The following is a 19,198-nucleotide window of genomic DNA, read 5'->3' as shown; positions in this document are numbered from 1 at the left end:
TTTTAGCAAAGAACTTTAAAACGAAATGACGTTAAATATGCAATAGAACTACACTTTTCCGATTAAAATGATTTTAATTGAGATAGATTAAGTGTATAAAAAATATTTAAGTACATTATGCTGGTTACAATGATGGTTATATTTTAAGGTGTTAGTTGAGTTTGTATACTTGAACTAAAACTTAAAAAAACAAAATATTTCACATACTTAGGAGCTTTATTGATCTTATTTCATAGCAAAGCAAGTCTCTTAAACGTTATTCTTCCATTTTAAAAAATAAGTGGTAAAAATTTCGAATTCGCACGCTTCAACCTTCGTTGCAATTGAAATAAGACCAATAGCGCAAGGTGACAATATTACCGTAAACTGCCAACCAAACTAACTTAAATTATCACAGTGAATTTACAAAAATGGTACCTATAACGAATTTAGTAAAGTTATATAACATGTAAAGCATCAACTTCTAAAAAATGGTATAAAATCTAACCATGTAAAATGGGACAGTACAGATATTTCGGTATATGGAGTATAACAACAATAATTAACATTTAACGAGTAATAGAGAAATTGCACATAATGGAGAAACAGTCAAACGGAGTAGTGTCCTCAATGTGTTGACGATGTTCGGAACAATTAAAAAAGAACGAGGAGTGAGGACTATTAAATATTAAACCATACAATACGCTACGTTAAATTGTAAAATTCTATTTTTCACCTATATTATTGGCACTCGGGTTTGTTATAATGGGAAAAATCATTGAGTACTTTTCGACAATTTGTTGGGTCTCTAAAAACCCTAAATTTCCAATACAAAAATCTCATTACATATCACTATCGCTGCTTTCCCACAAACGTTACTTATAATCGAGCTAAGAAACTAAACACTTACGGCTGTCATCTTAAATAATGGGTGTATAGAGGTGCATATAATACTATACAAAAAATACTAATTCTAATATAATACAATGTTTGTTCTTGGTCGAATTTAAATACGTAAAGTAACAGAAACGCGAAAATGGCTTGCCATTTTTTAAATAAATAACATTAAACTGATTTGGTTAATTCCGAGTATTTCTTCACTTATTTCAGCCGTCTCATGACTTACGATACGCCAAATATAATCTCAGGTTAATTAAATAAATTATGTCTACCTGCCTACGACAAGTAAACCGGTCACATTCCTGACTCCGCTATTCCTTCGTCATCTAAAAAAGAGAAAGATACAATTTCTTTTGCCATTAGATGATTTTTTTTCTCGTGAGTAACGGTTATATACAAATACAAAGCCATGCGTTTTTACTTCTGATTAGCTACGAAAGTTACCAATGCAACTCTAATCCAAAGCATTTGCATCCGCGATAAAAAGGCTCTCAAACTTATTTCTGCAATACAACATGCACTTTCCGACATCTTAGATAAAAACATAAGCGGACTGCTTGAAATGAAAATAAGCAGCTTTTATCTGAGAAGTGGTTAGCCAGGACAGCAAGCATTGAATAATATCAATTACCCAAAAACCAAACTAATAGCGTCCCGTGGGTTGAAAAAGGCGATTAGTCGAATCTGGTTTCCAAAGCTATCTGCCTTTCCCATCGGGAATAGGTGCAACACCGGCGGTACCCTTGCCAGAACCACAGATTACCAGCTTTTTACATTGGCTAAACAAGTGCCACACCATGTCTGTGGAAAAGGGTTTCAGAAACTCTTAGTTGATTCAGAACTCTATATGTATACACTTTATTTTTATATCTGAACGGAATACGAAATCTTGTCTAAATAATAAATCGAACGTTGTCAAAGAGAAGGCATCTTACATTCTGGACGTAGCATCCATTGGCCTTCTTTCCTTCTATATTGAAACATTTTTAAAATGTAATAAATTAAGAAGTTTTCAAAGTGATAGCCTTACTGGCCTCCGGATTTAACATTTATTATTATTTTTTAGTTCTGATAAAAACTGTGTTTTTCTTATTTTCAGAGCTCCAGGGAAGACAAAACACTGTTTAGTTGGCAAGTGACGAAAAATAAACTACAAAGCCCATGAACACCTGTAAATTACACGTGAACACCTTACCTTCGAATCCTTGGTTCTCGTGTATTTCTCTCGGGGAGGTTGTCAGCTCCTTGCCCTCCAGTACCGTGAGCAAGCACTGATGGATGCAAATGTACTGCTGCTCGGTTTGTACCATCCAAACTCGCTCTTTCCTCATGAGGTAAACGATTCCAAAGATGTCAACGTAATCCGAAGTTTGGATTTGTTGCAAAATACGGTCGAGGCAGATTAGCGTCCCGGATCTACCGACTCCAGCACTGCAAATAAATTAATATTAACCTTATGAATCCTGAAACAAACTCGGGAGGTTTTACCTGCAGTGAACGACTACAGGTCGTTGATCTGGAGGAACTCTTTCCCTGAAAGCCCTCACGAATCTAACCAACGTGTGCGGTGGGTTGGGGACACCAAAATCGGGCCAAGTGCTGAAGTGGAAGTGCCTTACCACCCTTTGTTGCTCGCCCTAAGTGCATTTAATGCTTTATTTAAGGTTTATTTGAATTATCAAGGCTAACACACCCGGCAAACCATAAATTCCGAGATATTCCAATCGGGATAGCGCGTTTCGTTCAGAATTTGGACAGAAATATCCCCGTAATAAACGGGCAGGGTGTCGTAAGGCCAGTAATGGTCGCATTTTTCTCTTCCTTTTTCCACGCACCTGGAAAATAATGTGTACTAAATCACTGAAATCGACCTTTTAAATAGAACGAGAATCATTTAAATCTCTAGGATTTTTGCTAATTTGATCACTTTATAACATTAAATATTGCATACCTCGTTAACATTATAATGGCCCGAGAATTCGACTCCCAAACCATCCTCCAAAAGTCGTCTCTTGTGGAATGTAAGGGTCCCTGAGTAACTAAGAATTCTCTAGGCGAATTGAATCCCTGCAAAAAAATTGATATATTTAATCGCAATTTTTATCCTACTTCAAAGGATCTTACTGGCACGTAATTAGCATTGATATAATCTGAGCCCTCTTCATCGTCCACTGGTTGCAACTTAAACCTCGAGTGGTCGTAGGGCAAGATATTTGTGAATCGGTTTTTAGGTCGATTACAAGGCAAATCTGCTGCAGTGCAAGGTTGGTCCCGTCCTACGTGTTTCAGCTCTTCGAATTCTTCGCTAAACCTGCATTTAGATTAGGATATGCTGATTATTAGGCATACAAGCAAGACGATTATTTAAAAGCAGAAGTTTTCCATGGAAAACTTACTTTGTGATCATTGTCCATTCTTTCCTGACAAGCATGGAAACAATGGAATATTATTAGAAAATTCTTAGAAGTGAATGTATTTCAAGCAACATTTTTTAAGAAAAGTGTGCGTTTAAAACGTAACATTTATGAATTTTTTCGTCACTAGTCTCACCTGAAGTCTGAATCAGCCGACATGATTCTGTAGTGATTAGCAAAATTATCGATTCTAACCGGACGACTAGTTTCCACTACTGAATCATTCAGTGACGTGCTGTCATTGTTCCGAGCCTCCACCATACCCTTCCGTCCCGCTGATCGTCTTCTTCTTATGAAAATTATCATCACAAACAGCAGACAGATGAGGATTATCGGGATCACGACGCCCAGTATGATGGGAGTGTTGTCTTGATCTTTAACGCGAAAATATACGTACAAAACCCATCAATATTTATGGGACATTATTAAAACGATTTGATTTACCTTCAACCCTGAGTAGTCCTACTACTGGGTGCATTAATAATAAATATTCTCAGTGAAATAAACCATAACCTTGTAATGCGATTTTTACCTGTCTGTATTGGAAAGCTGTAGCTGGTGTCAGTAAACTTATCTGGGGCTGTAAAGGCTCTGATCTTAACCTTGTAAGTTGAGCCTGATTTCAGGGGTCCATTGCAATAACCCACATGTCTAAAACGCAACAAATACTAGCACTTTCTTCATAATAAATCAACAATGTCAAATACCGTATATCGCAAGTTTCACTCCCGATGGTAAAATCTTCCACAGAATTATTGAAAAACGGATAATAGGGCTCCATGACTTGATATGGGGGCCATACAGAGTAGGCCTGAACATCGCGCCAACTGGGCATTTCTAAGCCGGAGGCGTTTTTCGAATCGTCTTCTGCCACGATAATTGCATAAGATACAATCTGATTTAGAAAACATTGTAAGGGAAAAAATTGTAGTTGGATAGACCATAATTTACCGGCCCATTGGCTTCGCTGAAATAGTTCTTTCTGAATCGGATTTGAATGGTGGTCGAGCTTTTGCACACCTCAGTGGGGACTACTTGCATGCTCGGTTTGGGGGGCGCCATGATGGGCATGCGCTGTTTCCATATTGATGCCGGACCGAAACCCACCTAAAACGAAGTTTGATATGTTCAAATATGGTGGAAGTCATCTAAAGAAAGCAGAAAACGTAATGCAAATTCAAAATTACTTTTTCTTAAATAATTTCCTCCTACAGGAGACTGGTAGCTTGCAGCAAATCAATACAATTTCAATTATTTCTTATTTTTGGGGTGATTTTTTCAATTTATAATAACGAACGGTGCAATCAGTCTCTAAACTCGAAAACATTCATGCAGACTTTCTGATCCCTAATTTTATAGTTAATAAACAAGAGAGTCTTCAGGTGGCGCAATTTTTGAAAACGCACGCGATTTAGTGATCTACTGTTTCTTGGAAAAATTGCCAAATACAGCACAAAATTAAGTTGATTTATCAATTTTCAGAGCGTAAACAGAATTTACTTTAGGTTTGGTACTTACCTGATCTTCCCAGCTATAAGGTAGGGTTAGAAAGTGGGGAAAAACAAGCTTGAAGATTGACTCTAAAGCAGGTTAAGTTCGCGCTTCACACTCGCAAAATATCAGATTTACTACTTTTATGTGAATCACAGTTTGTTTTATAAAGAATTGAGGAGAATTCACCGATGATTCATTCAAATTAATATTTCATTTATTCAATCAAGAGATTTTTCTCAGAATTCAAAGGCAATGCGTCTTCTAAAGACGACTAGATTCGGACTTCAATGATCATTAGGCAACCAACAATACACGATTGAATTCGCCATAATCAAGCGTAGAGACCAAAACACACAAAATTAACTAAGTTTTATTACATATTCAGATGTGTAAATTGGAAAATCAGTGCACAGTTACTCACCTGAAATCAACAACCTTTTTAAAAATACCGTAACGTCTAGTTTCCAAGTATGCACAATTATGCGGGCGACATCGCAAAGATAATGTGTAAACAAATGTGGGTAAATACCTTCGTTTCCGCTTGAATTTTGAAAACGTAAGTCTTTCCTGGCTGCAGCTGTTTAATGGTTCCCCTAAACTCGTACGCTGCAAAGTCCTTAAACAGCACATGAGAAGAGCCCTAAATCGCAAAAAAAATCATTTACAATTATTGAAAACAAACCTATAAGACCTTACTTCTAATCCGTACGTTATAGTGAACTTCCTGATGACGCCGTTTTGCTCTGAAGTCGGCAGTGACCACTCAAAAACGACATCACTGGGCTGAATGTCTATGGGCTCGAACTTTTCCACTTTGCCCGGCACTGATTCCTTCGTGGTAAAACTCTCCGATACCGGCAAAGATCTGAAAATTAATTGAAACAAACTCTAGAAATCTGGCTCCTAAAACCTAATTTACCGCCTCAAGATGCTCGACTCAGTGCCACTCCTCACAATCACAGTGAAAGTGTAGTTTCTGTGAGGTTTCAAATCGCTGATAACGATAGAATTGTGCAGAGTTAAATTCTGCATAAATCCGCCTTCGGCGTTAATGTATTGCACTTCAAACGCGTTGTACTCGCCTCGGGGGAATGCCCAAGTTAAAGTTATCTCCGTGTCCGAGATATAAGTGGCGTTAATGCCAGTTATTGGTTCTGGAACTAGATAGACACAACTACAATTGAATCCTAACAAAAACGGTAAAACCTACATAGTCTGTCCTGCCTTTGCAATGGCTGACTGGAGACTGTCTGAGACACTGTCCACACAGTTATGTTGTACAACCTAAAAAATGCATTAGAAACATTGCGGATGAGTTGAAAAATACGCACCTTCCGGGAATTAAGTCGGTAAAAGTAACCAATCTATCAGAGTCATTTGCGGCTTTTTCTTGGTCGGGGATATTTGGTTCGGACAACGAGAATCTGTACAAATCAAACTTCGAAGAGGTTTGTGGAGTAGGAGTGTAACGCAAGCCGATTGAGTCGGTGGAAACTTGATTGTTGACTACGACCACTTCGGATTGGATAAGAGGCACTGCGAAAAATCTCATTTGGCGCTTTACTGCTTCAATAGAATTACAATTCCTTACTGGTCCGAGTTCTCAGTATAGTAATGTCGCTTTCCAGATCGTTGGATATGGCCTGGATGTCGAAAACGTATTCTTCTCCAGGCATCAAATCACCTACGAGCAGTCTAACAGGACCGGTTCCGTTTTGGCTTTGACTGACAATGCTCTTGTTCACTTCGGAGGGATTGGTTGCTAACCACCATCTAGAATTATTACATGCAGAAAATGGCAGAATATATATAACTAATTATAAAGCTTAAGACGAAGGCCTTAAGGCCTTTCAGAGATATTAACGCTTAAGGTTACGAAACCCTCAAAGAATCTATATCTAGAAGTGGACATAGCCCTGTTTTTTACAGTTTTCACAGCCTTTAAGACCCCAGACCGTGTTTAAAACTTGTTTTTTTTGGAATCTTGGCAGTTTGGCCTTACCTGACGATATACGTTTCAACCCTCCCTTCAGGGCGTGGCCACTCTAAAGTTACATTGTTGGAATCGACCAAAGGAGCAATATTGGACACTGGATTGGGCCTACAACAAAATAACTCATCAATTTACGCACATGACAGATTTTTTCCCTCCAATTACCTCACTGTATGATTGAGCTGTTGCGGCTCATTGCTCTCCAAACCATAGCTCACCGTGTTCACTTGTATAGTGTATTTTTCCCCTGGGGTCATATCGGTAACTTCAGCCTCGGTATTTTGCACCGCTGGCAACCTAAAAGTGTTCTATTAAGGCTCAAAATACCATTAATTTTAGTGAAATTTCCTATACCTGACCCATTGATTGTCTGACCCAGTCTTATACCGGATAGAATATTCGGTAATCAAAGAATCAACTGGAGACTGCCATTGCACTATTACGGAATTAGTGGTGGTTTTCTCGATTGACATGTTTTTTGGTGGTTTCGGAACTGAAATAAACGATTTAGAGACATGACTAAATTTCCTGGTTTTCGAACTTACAAACTGGCTGAAAATACTCGTGTGGCTCACTCTTTAACCCGTGAGAAATAGCATAAATCTTCACCAAATACCCGGCACCCGGATACAAATTGCTAAGAATAATTTTGGAATCGTACGAAGACTTCATCTCCATTTCATTCGTGTCGTTCCTAATCCACAAAATCTCGTATTTGTCCTGTTTCGAATTCACGTCAGATTTCCAGCCAATATTCAACCCATCCACCTAAGACCATCGTTACTTCCAATATTACTGAAACCTTAATAAATCAACAATACAAACCAATGGCTTCAAGTCCTCGATAATAGGAGCACTAGGTTTAGTGGCTAAGTAAATAGACTCTTCTTTCGACTGGATGTCCTTTGAAACTGCTTGAACGGTCACTGAATAGTTTCTTCCGGGCAACAGGGTTTCCAATTCGATTTTAGTTTGATTTGTTGTCACCGTATTGCTATCACCTATAGTGCTCTCCACTTCGTGGTAAGAAACCAAAAAACTATCTTGAGTACTGTCAGGATGAGGTTTCCAAGAAATCATTAATATACCAGACTTGTCGTCTAGGGTGGAGTGAAGATGGCTTACGGGGAGAGGCTCTGGAAAAGGTGACATTCACCAATAACTTATAATAACTTTTTAATAGGGCCTCCTCACCAAGGGTGACTTCCCCTGTTACCGGCCACGAAGTGACTTTTCCTGAGACTGTCTTCACTACAACCGAATAAGTTTTTCCCGGTTCGAGATTGTCCCGGAACTCCCAATTAGTAGGCTCATCTTTAGATCTTGGCACCGGTGGAGGCTTCCGTAGGGTTCCCAGAGATATTTGGTACTTATCAAATTCGCTGAATTACATTACAAATACGTAAGAAGTTTACTGGCAGCGACACCATTTTTACCTTTTTCCAGTAGGCGGTTCCCAATGAACCATAAACGAATTCGTGGTGATCTTGTCTTTGTCGAAACTGATCTTTCCAGGTTTAAGAGGCACAGTGCGATACAGGGCACTAGTAGGGGCGGAAATTTCATCTTCGGACATGGTCTGGACGGAAATGTTGTAGGCGCGGCCTAAACCCCAGACAAATTTGACTTAAGAAATAAATTATAGTCGCTTCAAACCTGGAACGAGTCCCTTAAAAGCTGCCTGAGCAGGACCCGGAGGTTCTCCTTCCTTCTCCACGTACAAAGTAGAATCATTGGCGTCGGGAGGGTCTATAGAGACTTTATAGTGACTATAGACCCCTGGAGGGTAAGGAGGCTGCCACAGCACCAGGAGGGTCGTCTCGTTTCGGAACCATACTATGAATTTGCCCGGAGTGTTCGGCTCTAAATCGTGCTTTATTAGACCATAATTTAGGGATGGTTAATATGCCTCTTACTGGTGGTGAAATTCCTCGAAGTATAAGCCGCACTTTCCTTATTTTCGAATACGGTGAATGCCTGCACTTGATATGTAGCGCCAGCCACCAAATCTTTTAAGGCATATTGAGTATTGTCGATGTTGTCTATGGTGATTGATTTGATTTCTAAAAAATGATTTTCCGTGCAGTTTACTTGTGCAATCGAGGTCGTTAAATGCGTGGAATAACTTTAAAAAAATGACAGAGAGGCAGCGAATAAAATCATTTTATCAAATGTTGCTTCATTTCCCCTCTCAGTGTATTGAGCAGATTTTCAAGAGAAATTGCAGACAGTGAACATTGGCCTTATGAGACAAACAGCTAGCCACACTCAGTGCGTACCTGGCGAAGGCATGGAAAGCGCTCTCACAAAAACTCACTCCTCAACTCCTTTGACTTACCCCACCTTAATCGGAATCGTTGATATGGTTTTAATTCTAAAGAGAAAACATTTATTACACGCTTTCTATGCTCACGCAAATCTGTGACGACGTTTAATCAATAATATACGATAATTAAGCGCTGATTGGGTCTGCAAGGAAATCCTTTTTCGTCTACTCATTAATATCGCACTTCATTTTAATGAGGGAAAAATGCTGCGCACTCACCCGGAATATGTACTAAAGGATTTATTTTCAATTTGAAACTGGTATAGCTGCCTTGGGCCGGGGGCGACCAGGATACTATGGCGTGTTTGCCCCCTTTCACGTAAACTGATAGGCCCGAGGGTGGATCAGGCACTAAAACAAAGGTCTAAACATCTCTTTTAGGTGGTTAATTGGAATGCCTACCGGTGGTAAAATTCGCAGTCCATGTGAGAGTATTGTGAGTTGCGTTTGAGTAGTACAGCCAAAAGTCGTATTTGGTCCCTGGTAGAGCTTGAGAGAACTTAATGACGTCTCGAATATCCTTTGAGGCGATGGTAGTGTTTGGTGCGGGGTATCCAAAAGGAGGGTAGTAATCCAGGCGATAGACCACCCCTTCTTGGCCCAAACTGCCGGGAATGTGGATAACTAGTTCAGCCCCTGAAGCGGACTGTAAAATAACACGACAGATAAAGGAGTACTTCGAGGCAATGTTTGACAATAAAAGCGTATTTAATTGGAACCTCTATACCATAGAACCTGTATGATGTTCATTTATTAAATAAACTCAGGATACAGGACGTAAACAAGGTTAAATGTTTGAAGTTAATTTATCAGCAAATCTGTAAAAATGATTACATCAAGGTTTATGAGCGTATAAATTAGCCTTTTGCTAAACCTTCAAAAAGCTTAAGGACATGACTTAAATGTTTTCTATACGTTTGAGGCGGATTGCTAGTTCTTTTTGGAAATAACGCCCCACATGTAAGTAAGGGTGTAATTTGAAAAAATTGCACTCTATTCTCAGTTAAAAGTGATTAAAAATAATATTCATCCTTTACAAAGGGCTCGACAAAAAAATTTTGTTGACGTTTTGGTGACCGCCTTTATTTGTTTGACCTACAAACTTCTCTATTTTCATTGTAGTTTTCGTGTTGTTTAAATCTCCTTTTTAAATAAATTTGCCTTTCTAATATCTCTGTATCTCACTTAATTTAGAGTAATTCTCGCCAGTAACCCAACCGCTGATATATTGATAAAGCTATTCTTAAATAGCACAAAAGAAAAATATGTTACTTAAGCCCCACAACTCATGTCCTCTTTGATTGAATGGAAATGAATCATTATGCGGGTAACATTGAAAAGCCCTTATTTAATGCGAGGCGAGCATAGATGTATTTAAACCTTGATATTCCTCGTTATAGTCCTCAATGGATCATCTGCGGTGTTTAACTTTATGTTGAGGATGAATTAAAACATGATTCGCCCACACTTGCTTAGAACGTGAAATGTGTCGCGTAACGGTAATCTCAATACGTTTCATGAGTGACGATACAAAAAGCATCATAAAAACCTCGATAACGACCTGGTAACACCAGGCGGCCAAATTAATCAAAATTTGTTATTTCTTGAGTCTTTATACGTATTGTAACGTTAAAAATATTCTAAAACTGCTGATTGTTCGTTCAAAACAATTCTAAAGCTTTCTTCGAACGCGATAACACAATTCAATATAAAATACAAAAATTCGTCATTATTTGGAGGTTTCAACGATGTTATTTTTTGGGCATTTGTCGAGGGGTGACCGACCACAACCGAACGCAACCAACTTTTCCCATAAAATCTACATGGCCCAATCAACCAATTTTCATTAACCATTATCCAACGTTTAACGAAACTAACGCCATAAACTTCGATATTACGACGTGTTGTAAACGCCGTTTACATGTTGTTTAAACGTCTGTTATTTTGCAGTCGACACGGTCGCTGCCTCTCAGCACCTACAACAGCTCTTACGTAACACCGGGATTATTGCAATTTGTAAATTTAATTAACAATAGACCGAGTGAAGAGAGGAAACAAATTTGAATTTTCTTGTGTAGCTATATCGCTAACGCTGGAAACGCCAGTTAATAAAGAAGAAATATAGATCTATATAATTGAGACATCAAGACGAGAGCTTTAACGTCAGTTCCCAGTCACAGGCAGTTTTTTCTACTTGGTGTTATGCGATGCATCAATGAAAAAGTTCTGGCTAAGTCCCTTCGTTTCCGGACTCCTAAGAGGCATGTGGTGGCACTTAACACATGCACGTAATGCAACATGCTGCTGGGAATGAGAAACAATCCGGAAATGCGTTTAAGTTTTGAAATTGCATGTCGAATTTGGGGAGTCCCTCATGGTCTTTTTGGTAGTCCTTAGACTTGTTTTTTTTCACTAATCTGGCAACACTGCGCACCTGTCACAGCAGAAACGTGCCTGCGTTTCTGTCAAGGAGTGCAAAATGTTTTGGAAACAAAAGCCGAACGCGACATTGCCATTTACCTAGGTGTAACGAAATTTTTCAGTCAAACAAGGACACGATTATCCAACAAATTTTTTGACATCTTGAGATTTCGTTATTTAGAAAAGCCGCCAACCCACGCACACATCTACTCCTTTTTATCTGTACCTAATGCTATCTAATTACCAATCAAGGCATTATGTAGCTGCAGATGATGTAATCACGTCTCTTTTAATATTAGCAAGAGTGAAAGTGTAAAAAAAGTTTTTCACCTGATTGCATTATTTGGAGCCCTAGTTACTGCCAAATCGTTTAATAACCAGAAAACAAAATTAAATGATTAATTCTTGAATCTCGCCTTTGTCTCTGAGGCAGGCACGGTTAATATGCAGCCTGTCATTGCTAGATGCCTACATACCCAGCATAGTGCCTGTATTATTATTTACATAAAATTTCGTAAGTTTAAATTATACAAATTATGCCAACCATTATGCAAATAGAAGAAAAGACCATAGAGTAAGCTCCGACTGGTTTCATTTGTTCCGATCTAGGTGGTCTAATTACCAAGGCAATATCACGTTTGCTTCATTATAAAATAATGATTATTCATATAAGGTAATTTCCAATTACCATGCTAAAGCGTTATTCTCAATATTCTGCATAAAAAGTAGACTTATGCGTATACCTATTTTAATTACCTGCATAGGAATTAATTTTACTTCCAAGCGGAGAAAGTCGAATTCACAATTGAAAATCAATACATTATTAATCAAAAAATTGTTTCACGCAAATTTCCTCAATTCCCACTAATCCTCAGTGAAACCATTAAGGTTAAATAATCACTTCACCCTTGCCTTTCGCCCTCTTAAATCTTGCCAGGTAATTACTTCTCCTCCCTCCATATCGATCTTCTCTGTCTAGACTTTATTAATATGTGTCCCTGCCTGCTAATGCGCTCCCAGAAAATCAGGGAGAGGCGCACCCCTAATTAATGTCTTTCCAGATGTATTTTCCTACTTCTGGAAGGTAGGACTCGCCCAAATTTTCAACTATCTTTAGTAGCAGAACTCTATTAGCATCTTTTCCTGTTTATATCTCATGACACACGAATTCATAAAACGAATTCTAAAAATAATATCCCCTCTTCTCCATTTAAGCAAAGCAGGACGAAAGTTGAACTAACAGCGAATTAATTAGTTTATTTTCAATGTATCTGGATTTACCAGGTTTTTTGGGAGATTTACTGATATATCTGTTTTCCAAAATTAGTTTATAAATTCGGAGAACGTTTTGATTTCTAAAAATATCCGAAATAAATCTGTAAACCTCACGCTCGGTATCTTGTGAGAATAAAGAGGAAGCATCAGGCACCCACTTACGGCTAATTTGTATTCAAGAGGTGAAAATGAAACTCTGAACATGCAGACAATGTTAGGCATGATAGCAAACAAGCAATATTTACTCTCTGTATTGTATTGGCACCAATCCAACACTTAACAGGAGAATCTCTGCTTTCACATGAGTTGTAATAAATCGTTGTTGCGTTAGGAAAGATGAGGGAAATAATGTATCAAGGTAGAGATAATTTCGAAAATGACATCATTGGAATTTAATTTAATGTAATTTGATATTGGCCATGATTTTTGGGTTTTAAATATTATTGAATCATTAAAAATATCCCTTTATAAAAATCTTCTCACTACAGGGGAAAGAGATCGTTTAAGTTTATCACGATTTAAGGACTGACCCTATCTTTACTATACGTTTACAGTAAATCTGATATTTACAAGCACATGTTTCACGTATTTAGCATTGATGTTGAGGAGCAGGGACAATGGTTTACACTAGGATTCATAACAGTGGGTTTGAGACAAGCAATGAAACTCCGTATTATTTCAAAACGCCAACGTTTCGACCATATATTTCGTCTTCAGTTGATTTTTTTTCTCTTATAAAACGATATCATTTCCAAATCCATTTTTTAAATATTATGTTACAAGTTAATTTTACACTATTTAATGGTGGCTGGATCAGGATGGGTCATTGGTTAAAAGTTCTGCTGAAGCGAAAATACCTTCAATAAGTTGTTCCTTAGAAGGGATAACAATTCTCTTCCTTGTCAGCTTCCCATCCTTAGTAAAGGGCAAATATCATTCTCAGTAAGTTTTAACTGAGAATACTGTGTAAACGTACTCCCTACTTGTATGTGACACGTTATTCCCAAAAATAAAATAGAGGAGAATCTGCCACAAACCTATAGAACATATTTAATCATGTGGTAAATTGCCAATGCACATTGCCAATTACAGCGCAGGAATTTAATTCATCATTTCTTGTGCATTACCCCACCAAATGGTGACTCACTACCTGCTGTTGATCTACCTGATCGTCACAAACTTAAAAAACGCCTCTGTTAGAGATAATGTTGGAATGCTGATGAGGATTCTGCATTCTATTGGTGATGTAATCATCTTCCCTCACACAAATTTGCTTATTATGTGTATCAGAGCAGGGACCTTCCCTGATTTCCCTGTGGCATAAAGAGTTATCCAATTATAGGCTTATATCAATGGATGTAAATTATGCTTTCACTCCAAGATTGCACGTCCTTAAAGCTAATCTAACGCATGTGTTCTGCACTTTTTAAATCTTTTCCTTGTAAACATTGCATTTGAATATCTCATGCTGCTAGGACTCCTCAAAATGTCGGCAACCCTTGTACTAGGCTTTCTGTCGGTCAAATTTTTTCTATACTGTGCGAGTCTCTAACTTGGAATAAATTCAGTAAAGCAAAGACAGTTTTTTTTTTCAGAAATATGCTCGGACACGTTGATTAGTATTTTAAATTGCGCTTTTTTTGATGTAAAAAAATTTTATACAGCGTGTCCCAAATTTAAGATATGATGTCATGGAGAATTTTTTTAACGGCAATCCTAATTTTTTTATGACTATTCTTAAAGGCTATATCAAGTTACACCTGCGTACCAAATGTCAAATTTTTATTCCTTGTCATTTAAAAGATATTTAATAAACATTAACTAGTTCGAAAAATGAAGAAATTTGATTAATTAGAGACTTGCACAGTATATGTGAAATCAAATTGTCAAAACACAGTGACAGGATTTTGAAGTGACACTGTGCTCTGGGTTAATTGATAAAGAACTTTTTGTAAACCAAAATACTTTGAAACCCTTCAGAAATACAGCAAGTATCTTAGAAACACCTCACAAATATCATAGAACATCAAGTTTACAAATACCTTGCAATACTTCAAACATTTACACCAAAATACATCAGCACTCTGCCCCCCAAGCAAACCAAAAAATTGGAAATTTGTGCATATTTATTAATGACAAACGGTATTTTATCATTTCTTTGTGGGTATACGATGTACAATAGAAATCTATGGTGAAAGGTGTCATAGAAGGACAAATTTTTTATTAAATTTTTGTGTTATTCAAAAAGACTGCTATGATCAATTTTGACGCTACAGCCATATACCTTATAACCCCATTCCTTGACCACAAGCCCTACATACCTTCACAAAAGCAGGAATAATTATTGCAACACATAAAATACAGGTAAATCCGGTCATTGTAGAGGGAACTCCGGGTAACAACACGTAAAGACGGACACAACAATAAACAGAAACCCAGCTATTCTGGTATGTACAAAGCTTGACCTAACACAAAAAGCACATTACTGGGAAATTAGCTGAATTATAAAACCAGGTTTCATTCGATTTCGGCAGTGATTTATTTGCATTTTTCTTTTATTTTTTGCGAACAAGACCCCACACGACCGCCATCGCGCTAACAAAACAACTAACGTGACAGTGACAAAAGAACAGATGACGATTACGATCGGTTTTTATTATGGTTTATTTAGAAAACGAGACATGTAGCGACATCTGTAAACTCTGTAGGGCAACCTATTTTATTCAAAGAAACGCAAATCACGATTGCAAAACGTGAAATCTGGCAACCTCGAGACCAAATTCTGCGAATTGAAGAAAAATGTTCTAATTAATGACTTAGTTAGAGTTTTGCTATGAATGCTGCTATGAATATCACCACTAAGAGTGCTTCGCATAGATATACATTTTTTAATTAAAAATTTATATAAGAGAATATTAGAATTTAATAAAAATATAAGATAAAATGGCGCCTATATTATAACTGTGAAATCTTCGATGTTGTCATATATTTTGTTGCGCTTGACTATGAAATCTACATTTAACCTCAATTTTTAACATTAGTTTGGTTAGGTTCGTTCTGATTCACGTCTCAAGGAAAAGAAAATAGATAAAACCCAAAGAATCCTTTAAAAACTATATATGAAAATAATACTACTTGATCATATTGTGCTGTTTTCAATTCTCTGTTAAAATTTATTACAAAAAAACTCATTTTTCTCTCTTTCGAACCACACTGTACAATCCTTAAGAAATGCGCTTTATGGAAACTGACTCATACAATTTTGAATATTCTTCCAATGTAATTGCTGTACAATTAAAGAAGAATTTAAAATAATACTAAAAGTTATCTTTTGGTTGAATTAGAGAAAGAAAATTAATAAATTTGTCAGGGATATGGATGATAGGTTGACGAATTTTTGTACCTCAAAATACCTTGAAAACATTTCAAAAGACTTGAATATATCTTGGAAACATGTGGGTATGTACATTAAAATACCTCAATGATTTGCCCTATCAAAATTTTTAATATTTTGAAGTTCTCAATGTCATTTTCCACAGCATATTTTTTCGATTAATTTTAGTTCGAAAGATTTTTTTTGATGCTACTATGTATGGGGAACATATTATTATGGAAGGTTAACAATTAAAATAGACAAAACATATATAAATTGTTTTATTGAACATATACACATAAATACGACTATAACTAATCAGGTTACATGCATAGAATTGATGAGGCTGTGCGCAGAAGATACAATTGTTATGAATCAGCCTGGAAACACACTCAAAAAGAAGTCTAAAGTAGGTTCTGTGGTTGGCACATATAGAAGAAGTACATAGCATAGAAAAGGTGAGCAAGTGGTTGAAATAACTGCAGTGAAGAATAGGGGCTATTATTGTATATCTATTGAGTTTGGTGTGTTTCCTCTAATGTCCGTTTGGAAAGAAGGTATATAGAAATTAATGGTGGAGTCCTCCAAGAGTGAGAGGACCTCCGGCAAGAGTGGGACCCCATAGACCATCAGCAGTGACTGTTCCAGAGGGGCCTACAATAGCAGCAGGGGCAGTTGGTGGGCCTACAACAGAAGCTCCGTGTCCGCTTACGCCAACAACACCACCTCCGTTAGTGATCACACCTAAAAATTCCAAATAGAGAAATAATACTCATTAATATTCACCAATAAATATCTACCAGCGGCAGCTGGGGCGGCAACAACACCAGCAGTGGCGATTCCTGAGGAAACGATAGCGGGGGCGGCAATTGCAGGAGCGGTTGCAACCACTCCAGTAGTGGTGGCTCCAGTTAAGATAGATCCAGCAGTTTTGGGACCTTCGAGGATAGATCCAGTAGCAGTGGGGCCGGCCACCACAGCACCTGCAACCAAGTCAAATTCATGAATAAATTGATTTGTCAACTCCTTTAATAAGCACATTTTGTGATGTTTTAGAAGTCTAAATGTCACTTTGCGAAATTTTGTTGTGCATACCAGTAGCAACAGCAGGTCCTACAACAGCACCAGTGGCGACAGCTGGAGCTAGAACTGCGCTAGTGGCTACTGCGGGGGCAGCAATGGCGGCGGGTGCAGCTACCACTGCCCCACCCAAACCTAGGCCCACTCCACCGAGCCCCACTCCACCGAGGCCCACTCCACCGAGGCCCACTCCACCGAGGCCCACTCCACCGAGGCCTAAACCGCCCAGACCAATGCCACTGGGGGTGGCAAGGGTCACTGCGACAGTGCAGAGAGTAACGAAGATCTAAAATTAAAAATAACGTCACTAGCCCTAGATAGGGAAATAACTATCATAGATATTTACCAATCCGTTCATGTCGTCTAGTGCTGTGGTCACTGAACAATGCAGTTTTGTCACCATCCACCCCGCTTTATATATCAGTTTATTTCTTACCGACCTTCGAATTTTTTTATTGTAAGGTGTATCATAACGCGGTTAACTGGAGGTTGGCCTAAGAAATGTGCAGCAGGATTGAAAAACTTAAGATGAGGAAAAATTAGCCAATATTTCTCTTTTCCTTATCCCGTTTTAAGAAAAGTAGGAAAAAATCCTCTTAAAAGAAAGCTATAGCACTGGTTCTTTTGGTTTGAAGCACTGATCTATAGGAGAAATAATCTGTTTCTCGAATTTCCATCCCTAATCCTTACGACCAAGATATATTTATATTTGCTGAGAGAGCTGAGATTCTTATTGTTATCACTATACATGTATATGGCACAAAATAATTCACAAAAATCTTCATATCGTTTAATTTTCTTGGACATGATTTAATAATGAGCGCTCTTGCATTAGCTTGCCTCATACACATGTTCCCACATTACAATAGATTTTTTCTTTCTTTGACTGCCTGCTTATAAGAATATTTATCAATGCAGTTGAAGGTTGATACACATACGTTTGTGTAGTATTGCATGGTGATATTTTTTACTGTAACATGTGCGGTTTCAGATGTCACTACCGACTTTCAGGCTCACATGAGAATCGTCACAATGAGCAGTTAGGAGATTTTTTTTTGTTTGGTGCCTGTCTGTGCTTGGTTGGAATACACCGTTTCTCGATCATTTAACGCAATTTCCTGAAACCGCACCTCTAATACCACATGTTGTAAATATTTCTAGATTTTTTCCTGCAACTTTCTTTATGCGATATTTACATTATTTAAATGATTATTACGTTACTGAGTTAATTGATCTCGGTTTAGGATGATCTAATACTGTTGCCTCATTACTTGATCTCGAACTAATAAAATATCCAAAAAACCATTGGAGTTATAGAAAAAACTGCAAAAAAATGAGGTGGACTTTGACACCCTGTATATTGAAAAGTGTTGACTTTCACGTAAGAAAAATCGTAAAGCTGCTGCATCATTGTTTGGAAACACACGTCGCTGGGACTTTTACAAAGCAATAACTTGCCACTGAGCCAATTTGGGCAATCTTCCCATTGGCTTTAACGATTATTATTGTTCAACAATCACAAGCCACTATCGACATTAGCTTAATTTAGCCGAAACACGGCTCTGGGGACACCAGTGCCGGGCTGGCTCTCAGCTTTACGAAGGCAATTTTGTGTCGTTTGTCAAATATACTCAGCGCCACTCAGAACAATCGGCTTTTAATGAGATGCATTTGTAGTTGTGCAAGAGGCACTTGGAGCATATTGAAGACGGATAACGGTCTTTTAATTGTGCGTTTGTTTTATGCGGGTGAAGTGGTTTTGGAGGGCTTAGGAACAAAGTTGCAAGTTTCGGCATCAGTTGTAAATAATCCTCCGTTGATCGTTACGACACGCGAGTCGATTTAATTCAATGAAAAAGTTGTAGACTTGCATTTTCTTTACTGATATTTCTCATTTGAACATTAGGGAAGTCGTTGTCCATCCATTTTAGGTAATTGTTAAT

General features: G+C 37.8%; 2 protein-coding genes across 7 annotated transcripts; both read right to left on the bottom strand.

The window, feature by feature from the left end:
• Positions 1–54: 54 nt before the first annotated feature.
• Positions 55–15,411, bottom strand: Ptp10D (Protein tyrosine phosphatase 10D). 6 transcript variants are annotated; one of them, XM_066401228.1, is made up of 32 exons: positions 15,124–15,411; positions 9,509–9,752; positions 9,326–9,457; positions 9,119–9,154; positions 8,697–8,843; positions 8,437–8,643; positions 8,217–8,385; positions 7,975–8,162; positions 7,606–7,916; positions 7,326–7,548; positions 7,135–7,273; positions 6,946–7,077; positions 6,790–6,888; positions 6,379–6,560; positions 6,119–6,323; positions 5,998–6,071; positions 5,707–5,947; positions 5,484–5,652; positions 5,317–5,427; positions 4,245–4,400; positions 4,001–4,188; positions 3,826–3,944; positions 3,738–3,761; positions 3,430–3,667; positions 3,276–3,299; positions 3,004–3,190; positions 2,831–2,946; positions 2,573–2,714; positions 2,368–2,516; positions 2,075–2,310; positions 1,511–1,680; positions 55–1,205 (listed from the first exon to the last, which is right to left on the bottom strand). In XM_066401228.1, the coding sequence occupies exons 1-31, from the start codon at positions 15,178–15,180 to the stop codon at positions 1,577–1,579; spliced, it is 4,749 nt and encodes a 1,582-aa protein (XP_066257325.1). In that variant the 5' UTR covers positions 15,181–15,411; the 3' UTR covers positions 55–1,205; positions 1,511–1,576. The 6 variants fall into 6 exon arrangements, with proteins under 6 accessions (XP_066257325.1, XP_066257330.1, XP_066257326.1 ...); XM_066401233.1 differs by lacking the exon at positions 1,511–1,680; XM_066401229.1 differs by lacking the exon at positions 9,119–9,154.
• A 1,030-nt stretch (positions 15,412–16,441) lies between these two features.
• Positions 16,442–17,704, bottom strand: LOC136416225 (cuticle protein 65-like). The gene is made up of 4 exons (XM_066401305.1): positions 17,602–17,704; positions 17,271–17,541; positions 16,976–17,158; positions 16,442–16,919 (listed from the first exon to the last, which is right to left on the bottom strand). The coding sequence occupies exons 1-4, from the start codon at positions 17,656–17,658 to the stop codon at positions 16,744–16,746; spliced, it is 687 nt and encodes a 228-aa protein (XP_066257402.1). The 5' UTR covers positions 17,659–17,704; the 3' UTR covers positions 16,442–16,743.
• Between the last annotated feature and the right edge of the window lie 1,494 nt (positions 17,705–19,198).

Source organism: Euwallacea similis, chromosome 22 (assembly GCF_039881205.1).
Source record: "Euwallacea similis isolate ESF13 chromosome 22, ESF131.1, whole genome shotgun sequence".
NCBI classification, from domain to species: domain Eukaryota; kingdom Metazoa; phylum Arthropoda; class Insecta; order Coleoptera; family Curculionidae; genus Euwallacea; species Euwallacea similis.
This window is presented reverse-complemented; position numbering and strand designations above follow the sequence as displayed.